Here is an 11341-nt window from a genome sequence, read left to right as displayed (position 1 = left end):
ACTTCAGAGCTTGTTTCAATTTTTTATTATTAAATCTGTCCATTAAATATACGTAAAAATGTCATCAAATTCGATTTCGATATGAGCGAATTTGGAGAAGGTGTTATATATATTTTGATGAATTAGTTTAGTGAGAAATTATTTCACGAGACTAATTAAACATTAAAAAAAATAAATCAGACTAATGTAATAAAAATCTAAATTTTAGATACTAAATCAAGGTTTTACTCCAATTTTTTTATGTGTGTTTTTAGAAGAAAAAAAAAAGTAATTCCAAGAATTCAGAGATGAATCTGATAATTGGAAATTGTTTTTATCTTAAATTTTCATATTCTTTTACAAAAATGAATGAAAAATATGTTATATTTGTGGTATGTCTCGATCATTAATGTCAATGCAGTGATATTAGTAAAATGGACCACATCCACTGTTTTAATTAAAATAGAGATTAAACTGAGAAAAATAAAGTGATAGACCACATTAAATAAATTCAATAAATATTAACATAAAAAACTATTAAACCTAAAAGATATTTTTTAATATTCAATTGTCATAATAAATAAAAACGGTAAGCAAATTCAAAACTATGACCAAATTTAATGTTTAAAAATTAATACATTAAATAAAAATTTAATTATTTAAAAATAGTGTAAGTATTGTAATGAATGCAAAAGGAAACGCACAGTAAAAATACATTATGCCGACAGAGCAATTTGAGAAAGTCATAAATTGAAATTTCAGTTTCTGACAGAGCTAAAGAATTTTTTGATTTTGCAAGATCACATTGCATCATTCCATAGCCTTTATTTTCATCCTTTCCCGTTATAAGTTCTTCCTGCGGGGCTCATTGTACAACCTTTTCCTCTGCATTGCTACATTGTCCCCTAAATTCCCCAAAACCAAACCATTTTATGCTTTCAATTTTCTCAGCATTTCACCATGAACCTTGAAAATTCTCACTCTGTTCCTAACAAAACCAAGACAAGTTGGTCAAGTTATTATGTCACAATTTTTTGCACACCATTTGTTTGTGTGGATAACTTAATGACAAGATTGAAGATACCAAGCTGGACAACATTTTGGAGGAAAATCAAGAGGGAAAAGAGGAGGCTATTCAGTGCTTCACCGGCTGTTCATGCTCAATACGACCCAAATTCCTACTCACAAAACTTTGATGATGGCTATTCCAACGACCCTGATAACGTTTCTCGTTCATTTTCAGCTCGATTTGCGGTACCCTCCAAGATCTTTGAGAAGAATGAAATAGTGTGCACTGCTGATAAATTGTGAGAGAACATGGTGTACTTTTTTCAGTTCTTTTCATCTCTCAATTTTAGTTTCCCTATGAAAATCATGCTGTTGTATATAGTTTTGGATATCTTGTTAATCTTTGAGTTAGATGTTATGGAAGTGCTGCTCTTGAGATGTTTCACTTCTTTTTTTTTCTCTGATCTGCTTTTCCAATTTTGAGCCAGGTTACTGTCAATCCAAGTGCATCACATCAACCTGTCATTGAAAAAGTACTCAGAAACTCTCTTAGTTAAACAAAAGTATAGTAGTTTCTTGATACAATTGAAATTTTACCTTAACTTCAGCAATATTGAATTGTTAATCTGGCTTTGTGGTTGAGGACTATAGTCTTTATTTCTTCTCTGTGATCTAATCTTGGAAGATAATGACAAAATAGAATATCACTTTAATCTTGCACAAAATCCCTCTATTGCTGATTATTATGTATAAAGGTTGTGTACTTGTAATGTTGATGGATCACTATGTCTGGCAAAGTAGAATAGCAGTAACTGCAGGACCCATGTGAGTTGAACATGGACTTGTTTTATTCAAAATCCCTCCCCTTGTCTCTCAGTTATTTCCTTGCCTTTTTTTCCTTCTTTTTGCTTCTTCTGCTAGAAATAAACAACATTGAACATTTTGAATTGTAAAGATGGTTTGGAAAGTAGACTAGAAAGAAACCATTTTAGAGAGTAACAAAAGGTAGCAAAAGTTGTTGGTGCATTTGTTTTCTGCTATGCTTTCTTTTATCACACCATGAATATCACTAACCTAAAGGTTCAGGCTTGTGCAGCGGGGCTCATGGAATTTAATGATTGTCCTTGTGTTTCCATACCTTGCTATACATATTTTGGACCAAACTGACTAATGCAATTATTACTGCTGCACAATACAAGATCCAAATTAGTGGCACAACTTCTCTTAGATGCTCCATTAACTCACTGTAACTAAGATTCAAATTAGAGCTCCAAGGCAATTGTTTGTTCCTATCTTCCTACTAAGCTTCTAATTGTCAAACTCAAATGGAAATTAGGTGCAAGAAAATTGCACAATTCAAAATATATATATATATATATATATATATATATATATATATATATATATATATATATATATATATATATATATAGCTACCAACACACAGTGGCAGTGACAGATTTAAGAACTTAAGTAAGTGAAAATCAATTTAGTCTTTAAATCAAATAGTATATTTATACATTCTTAACTACACACAAATCTATCATAAAAATCATAAAAAAGTGGTGAACGGATTCAAATATATAAAACTAAGAGGGATTAAATAAAAAAACTTCAGATACTTAATAATAAATTTGATCAAAGTCAAAAAATACTCAAACTATAATTCTTTTAATAATTTTTTTATAGCGCATGCGTAATAATTTATAATTGATTTATTTCAAATATATATTGTAAAAAATTTATTAACAATTATAAATTACAGATTATACAGAGAGAGAGACAAATACTTTATATGGCAGTTTGGAAGACTCGTCTCATGAAAAAAAAAATGAATTCTCTAATGAGTTTTAAGTTACTTTTCTTTATAATACAGCGGTGTATTTTAATTTTAATATTTTAGAATACATTAAAAAAAATCATATATCAAAGTTAATATATTTTAAAAACCATGTAGATGTAGAAACAAGACCTAACTTTAGTCATCTACTCTCCACTCTCTGTCGCAGTGGCCCAGCTAACTTCACATTGAGGGCATTTGGCCCTCCCAATTTTTTATTTTTTTTCACACATATAGATTAATATATAAATAAAATTAACTTTTTAATTTTTATATACCATATCTCCAAAATTTAGTCGACACCTCTAAAATTTTTGTTCAACATCCATAACAGCAAATTCACTTGAACCAAACATTCACCTTGTATTGCATGTTATGTTATTAAATGCCATCACTACACCTTTATCTTTTTTATTTAAAGATATTAAAAAATTAAAAAAGGAAAATCGAAATGTATAATATTTGATTTTTTAAAGATAAAATTCCATTTAAAAATAAAATAATATTTAATATTTTTTTAATAGACAAAAAAAAGTTTATAGAATAAAATTGTTCATGTAAAATATAACCCACAACATAAAAAAGATTAAAAATAAAAAATAATCAATTTGGATTGAAAATCAAGTTAGTTAGTTTTAAATCAAATATCATCCTCATGTCAAAGGTTTAGTCAAATCGATTAAGTTGAGTTAGACTGAGTCGAAAATCATAACTGAAGGTTAATCAAAGTCAGCATGGTTGAAAGTCAAGTCATGTCAATTCAAACCAAATGTTGACTCGAGTTAACCGATCAAAGAATTTAGTCAAGTCAATCTAGATCGAAAGATAGAGTTGAATCATACTTGCTTGAATGTTTTATCTTTTAACCTAAGTTGACTTCGCTCGAGTTCATATCAGACTGACTCGTTCTGACCTTCAGTTTGAATCGATTCAATTCGACCTTTGACATGGGTTGACTCGACTCGATTTTCTATTCATATTCAATGTCTTGAATTTATGAGTTAGCTAAAGTCTTATAACGAGACAAAACTCGCTTTTTATCCTTGATTTAATTCACTTAAAGAAAATTTTTGAGTCGAACTTTTTTAGACAACAAAATAAAAACTTATTTAATAATGTATAGGGACTAGTCCATGGAACATGAATCAAATTGATACTTCTATAAAAAAATTAATTCTAAAATTAAAATTTTTCTTTTCTTAAATGAATTTCAAATTTTATTATTTTAATTATTTGAAATATCTTCTTAAAATTTCTAAATTTCAATTTTCTTATTCAAATAATTATTTTCTTTTAAAGAGTCTTGAATTCATTAAATAAATAGATAAATTTATTACATTACCTCATCCAAATATGCGATTAATATTGCAAAATAAATATTATTTAAATATATTAAATTAAAAAAAAGTGTATTAGATAAAATAATATTTTTTTTATGAATAATAGATTTAGTAAAGTAGGATTTATATATGGTAATATATTATAATTTATTTACATTTTTATATTATGTGGAATCTTTAATATATTTTTCTCACTAAAAACATAAAAAAAAAACATATAAATAAAGAAAAATTGGAGATTATATAATAAATTCACTTATATATTATTATTTAACCATACTTTTAATGAATATTAAACTGTTAAAACAAATATTTATCTTGTAGGTATTATATTACATATACGCAATATTTATTACTTTTAAAAAATTAAAATTAAAATGTAATTTATATTTTATTAAGTTAAATTTAATTAAAATTAAAATTATTTTATATTTTATTAAATTACATTTACTTAAAATTAAGTTCATATTTATATCTGATTTTATCTTATTTTTAATTTTATTTACATTTTAATTTAAAAAACTATAAAATATTATTTTTAAATATCTACGAGGATCTACCTATATTCATAAATTCTAAAATATTTACGAATATTTTTTTAAAATCAGAATATGATAAATAACGAAAAAAATAATAAATAATTTTTTTGTTACACATCAAATACCAAATAAACAGTATTCGATCTATCTTGCAATTTCATAGATCCTAATCACAATGGCATGGCAATGGCAGCAACAACTATTAGCATTTGACAACGTTGCAGCAGCAGCATGCTTCCTGCTCTCACATTAGGACTGTGCTTTAGCTTCCTAATCATTTAATAATTACGATTACTAATAGATTTTATACTACTTTCTCATCCACATTATCAATATTAATAACTAATCAGCCTCAACTAATTATTTCATTAAGTTTTAATTAATATTAGGAAGAATGATGCAATTAACCTAAAATTATTTAGACGAAAGATTTCTAGATAACAATATTTATGTTATTATGTAATTATTATCTTATATTACATTTTTTTACGGATTTCAGTATCAGAATATTCTTTGTGACACATCTGCTCACTAATACATTTAATACATTATAATTATCTCCTATTAAAATATACAGTATAAATTATCGACCTTTGCTGGAAAAAAAAAAATAATGATAGTTAGGTAATATTTTTTGGATAATGATATTTAGATAAATTTTTTTCATAACATTTAAACATTTATTACGTGTCAATCTGTGATTGATCAAAAATTACTCCACAATGTTTATGATTATTATTATTATTGGTTGTGGAGTAATTTTTGACCAATCACACGCAATCAATGTTTAAATGTTGTCAAAACAATGTTATCTAAATATCATTATCCATATTTTTTTGACAACATTTCAGCATTATCTACGTGTTATTATGTGATTGGTCCAAAATTACTCCATAATCAATAATAATAATCATAAACAACATCATGTACCAATCACAAAATAACATGTAGAAAATGTTTAAATATTGTAGAAAATGTTGTCGTATCATTATAAAAAAAACTCGATAAATAGACACATTTTATACTTTATATAACTAAAAGAATTAGTGGTATGACTTAATAAATTCATTTTATTATTATGAATTGGTGGTTTTGAACCGCCAAAAATAAAACTAAATAAAAATTCAATGGTCGTGTATCAAGTTTATATAGTTTTTCATTCTCATTCAATTACACAATTTAATAAATTAATTACGTTTTTGAATAAATAATCGATTCAAAATTATGTGTTAACTTATTTTATTTTTATTCAATAGAAAAATAAACTTTTCATATAAAAATTTAATTAATTGTATATTTATTCTTTAGTAAGTATTACGTGCATAGTAAAAATATGAATTTAATAATATATAATTAAAATAATTTTTCTTTATAGATTTAAAATTATTAATGAGTTGTCCAATGTTATAATAATCATTAAAAATGAAATACTTGAGTATTAATAAAATTCAAATAAAATTTAAAAAATTAAAATTCATGTAATTATAATTTTTATTATACTAATAAATAATTATATTAATATTTATTTTATTATTTATTTTAATTTTTATGATTAAATTATTTCACATCCGTTTTAATAAAATTTATATACAAAATTAATTATCTGTGAAGTCTCCCTGACTGAAATTTGCATTCAGTGGTTAACTTCTATTGGCAGGTGATTGACTAAAACTTATAATTAAATACTTAATAGTTCCCTAAATCAAGCAATTAATGAAATAAACACCATACGTTAAAAACTTGAAAATATTAATTATTCAGAACTATTTGTTTTCATGAATAGTAATCTTTTAGTGCTTTGAATTAATCATTAAAAGTTTATTAAATGAGTAGCAGACGTTTATTGAGGCTGCCTTATATATATATATATATATATATATATATATATATATATATATATATATATATATATATATATATATATATATATATATATTCCAGTTTATACCTTTTTTTATTTTTCTAAATTTCAATTTAATCTTCATCTTTTAGATATTAAGCAATGGATATTTTAAAGTATTCCCTATAAGCCTTAATGTGAACTATTCTAACATAGTTATAGGCACTGATAAAAATAATTAATTTAGTGCAATTTTTAAAAAATATTACCGGTATACTAAATTAACCTATTTACTAATAGTTTTTAAAATTTCATCTCACATAAATACTCATAATATTTAATAAAAGCAAGTAAGAAAAAAAAAACTAAAGCTTTATAAAATTTTTAAAATATTTTATAAAAGTAATTAATATTTTAATATATTTTATAAAATTAAGTTATATTATTTTCAACTTTAAAATAATATTTTTAAACTATTTTTTACTAATTCAGTACATGAAACTTGTAATGATAAATACACTTACATAAAATCCATCTATTTTTCAAATAAAATAAAATAAAGTCCGTAAAACAAAGTGCCAAAAAAGTAAAAAGTTCATAAAAAATCAAATACCAAATTTTTTTTAATCGTTTATAGTCAATTTTTTTTCTGTCTACGCATAAATAGTCTCAGTTTTCATTAGTAAATCTAATAAAAAAAATACATGTCTTGAATTATTAAAAGAGTGCTCAAAATCCTCTCTTAAAATTGAATTGAAAACAATAGTTATTTTTAGAAAACTAAATTGATACAATTTAGTAGATATATGATATATAAAAATATATATTTTTAAAAATAAATAAACTGAAACTTATATATAAGACTAAAAGTATAAGTTGGTCATTAAGATACGTTACCAGTGTATAAGTAGATTAAGTTTACATATTTTTATATAATTTAAATAATGTATTAAATAATTCAATTAACGTGTATTAAAGTATTTATTAAATTATAATTAAATTTGAGTATAGTTACATAATTACAATGTTTTATTTATTGAAAATTGAATTTATGCAATGGTGAAATTAATACCATAATACTAAATAGTTAAATTACAAAAATTATTAAATAGGATAATTTGACCAGTACGAATTCCTCTTTTCAAATTATTAAAATAGTTTTGTTTTTTTTTTCACTTATTTTTGGAATACTATTAATGTTTAATCGCTTATAATAATCTTGTAATAAACTTTAAGCGAAATTAGATAATAATAATAACAATTTCTAGTATATTTTTACAAAGATCTAACGTACTACTGATTTAAGTGAAACTTGATGGAAATTTAAGTGTGAATTAAGTTTGTGATCTCTAATAGAAATAAAAAAAAATAATCAATATATAAAAACAAATATTCATAAATTAATTTTTTTAAGATTTTAAATTTAAAGTGATAGTTTAGTCCCTATATCTTTTCATAAAATCTCACTGAAATATTATAATAAAATTATAGGTTCGTCTTGGTTAATGATTTATATAAGTAATGATGTGAAAGGACTTACCTTTTGAGAAGAGATTGTTAGAAATTTAAGTATTAAATCTTCCTAGTGAATTCTCTCAAAAGATTCATATAAATTTAGTGTATTAAGTTTTTGGATTGAAAGTTATGTTAATATCTTATTTGAGTTGGACTTATGTCGTGTTGAATTTTCTTGTGAATTTTCTCAAAAAATCCTTCCACGATTGTCTTCTTACAAGTAAGAGTCGCTAGTGAGATACTCGTGGTTAGTTCGAGGGAGAAATTGAATAGAAATAAAAAAAAATGAGTTTATAAAGAAGAAAATTCATAAATTTATGATCTTACAAGTTTGGTTAAAGATCATGTTAATGTCTCATTGGTGTTGAATCTCTCGATGAATCCCCATCCCCTTCTAAAGACTAATCAATTAGTTTTGGTGATCGTTCAAATGAATCTTGTATAATCTTTATATCAAAAGTTTCATTAACAAAGAATTCATATAAGTTTATCCCATTATGATAAATGACACTATAAGTATGAGGATTTAACAATGTAAAAGAAAGTCACAATTAAGAAATAAATTATTAGAAATTTTAGTGTGAAGTTAACTAAAAACATCATAAATCTCAAACTAACACCATATAAAAAGAAAAACATATAAACTTATTATCTTAAGATTTTTTTTATTATTATTAAAAACAATGTCAATTTCTTATGTAAATTAGATTTATGTTTGAATAAATCTTTTTAATAAATCCTCTCGAAAGATTTATCAAAATTACAATCAAATTCTTAAATTTTATAAATAACATAGATTCTTCTCCACACGAGAATAAAAAAAAAAAAACTAATAAAAAATCATAAAAATTTATGTTATTACAGTACCACTATTTTCTTGGAATTTTTTATTTTTCTCCTATTTTACTTTGACCATGATACCTTATATATTATCCTTTTCAAAATAAGGATATAATTTAGAAAAATAATAATGAGTATTGTCTTAAAAATTTAAAATCACCACATATATTACTACTTACTTTAAAAGACAATTAGTTTTTAAAATGATAGATTACAAAAACAGTGTATCCTGGAACATTTATTCAAGGTTGATGTTTTTTGTATTTAATATAGTTTCAACTCGAACAAAGAACATTAAATTTTGACGAAGAATAAGTTAAATAAACATAAGCATTACCTATTACAAAACTATAACTTCATCAATGCTAATTAGTGAGTTTCTTTATCTTGTAAAAAATTTCTAAGTTAGTGATGCATTGACTCCAAAAAGAAGCATCATGGTTGTTTTGACCAATGTTCTCATTCTCTGGCACGTATCGACGTAGAAAACAACACACGATTGTCCGCCATAGTTTGTGGATGCCAAAGTCAGAAGTGGTAAAAAGATGATGATTATGTTCAAGAAATTATACTACTTTTCAATAGGATTTGGCAAGACGCATGATTCTAAGTCCATGCGTTTCACCAAATTCTCCCCTAACCAAATTCATTAAATAAATCTACATTTTCAACGTATATTTTGGTGTCACGCATAGCATTGAATAAATTAATCCATCCCTCTTTTCCATTTATACAGACATTCCCTCTCTCAATCTCACTCATAGTTCATTATATGAAGTATGATTCTGATTTTCATCAACTAGCTATAGCGACAAGAACCATGCCAAAGAAAATTCGAGATTACCTCTTCAAAATCAAAAGCCCTCGCCCTCAAATCCGATTACCCTCTAAGAACTGGATTCTGTCTGGTTGCAAACATCCTAGGACACCTTCCTTTGCCTTGTACAATGCTACAAACGAACCTTCTCCTCGTCGTCATCATCATCACCATCAAGAACACGTTGTTCGTAATAACAACAACAATCACCACCGCAAGGACGATGCAGCCACCTTAGCAGACGTTGACCGTTTCCTCTTAGAGAATTTCAAGTCTTTGTACCTCAAAGACGACGATGAAACCTTAGACACCAAAAGGGTCTTCGAAGGTGACGACCAAAACCACGTAGAAACAACATCGCCACGAGATGTTCGTGGGCCCACCCGGTTCTTCGTGAAGCCTGGGTTCTCTGGGTCACTAGTGGAGGACGCTCTCACAAACACCACCATTAATACAGCAACCAGTGACGAAGTAGGATCGGTGTCAACTGTCTCAACCCTCTACGATGTTTCGTCTTCCAGTTCTTACGAGAAGGAGGGTGCGGATCACGCGCTTCCGGATGATAGCATCGCTCTCTTGACTCACTCCACCAGCCCTTACGACGATTTCAGACGTTCCATGCAAGAAATGGTGAACAACCATGAAGGGGTGGTTGATTGGGATTTCATGGAGGAGCTCTTGTTTTCTTACCTTAATCTCAACCACAAAAAATCGCGTAAGTTCATCCTTGGTGCTTTCGTCGATCTCATCACCGCCATGCGTCGGAGTAATTCCGAACCACCTTCCGACAAGCCACGTAGCGTTCGAACTGTTAGGAGTGTGACCAGAAACGTAACGTTAGGATTTGGGTCTTCTCTGTAACATCAATTTTAGTTTATTCCGAACGCAATAATAACCATTAAATTTATGTCCAGTGGGGGTTATGCCTCAAGAGTTTATCAAGAAAAACTCTTGTTGGAAAAAGCATGCCTAAAATATTTCATGGGACGAGGTTTAAGGAAGATCTAGTGTTTGATTTTTGAATACTTTGTACCATAATTAAATACTTTGTATTTTGTTAATAAAAAAGAGTGCACTTGCTTATCGCTTAAGCATTGTAATTTTGTGGTTTTTAGTGAGATTCGCTGTGAGAAATTGTCTGTCATTTGTTCCCTGCTATTATCGTAAGTTTTTCGCTTTGTATATAAGCCAACAATGTCTGAAAACCCAGACGACTTGTATTATCTTAATAAACTCAAGAATTAGGAAATGGTGATAGTTAGACCTTAAATGGTTTTCCTCTTACACTCGGAGAAATTAAAAGGTCATCCCAACCTTATCATATACTAAAAGTACTACATTTTCTCTCATGACATTTCTTACCAAAATACTTTCGATGAATATCGAAACCACAACATTATCATCATTATTAGAATGTTCTCCTATAAGTATGTCGTCACTGGCAACCGTGAATCACTTAAAATCTTATCATTTAAACTCAAGATGAACTAGATATGATAAAAAGAAAAGGTAAAGGAAAGAATGACATTCCTAATTGTTCTTCGAATATTTAAGATGAAGAGGACAATTAATATGGAGAGATAAAATAAAAGTCTAAAAAAGAATAAGATGGTAAAGAAAAAC

General features: G+C 26.4%; 1 protein-coding gene across 1 annotated transcript; it reads left to right on the top strand.

The window, feature by feature from the left end:
• Window positions 1-9517: 9517 nt before the first annotated feature.
• Window positions 9518-10809, top strand: LOC106761610 (transcription repressor OFP14). Its single transcript, XM_014645178.2, has one exon. It carries the CDS (start codon window positions 9674-9676, stop codon window positions 10577-10579), a length of 906 nt encoding a protein of 301 aa, XP_014500664.1. The 5' UTR covers window positions 9518-9673; the 3' UTR covers window positions 10580-10809.
• The last annotated feature ends 532 nt before the right edge of the window (window positions 10810-11341 follow it).

The sequence above is a fragment of the Vigna radiata genome, chromosome 5 (genome assembly GCF_000741045.1).
Source record: "Vigna radiata var. radiata cultivar VC1973A chromosome 5, Vradiata_ver6, whole genome shotgun sequence".
Lineage (NCBI taxonomy): Eukaryota > Viridiplantae > Streptophyta > Magnoliopsida > Fabales > Fabaceae > Vigna > Vigna radiata.
This window is presented reverse-complemented; position numbering and strand designations above follow the sequence as displayed.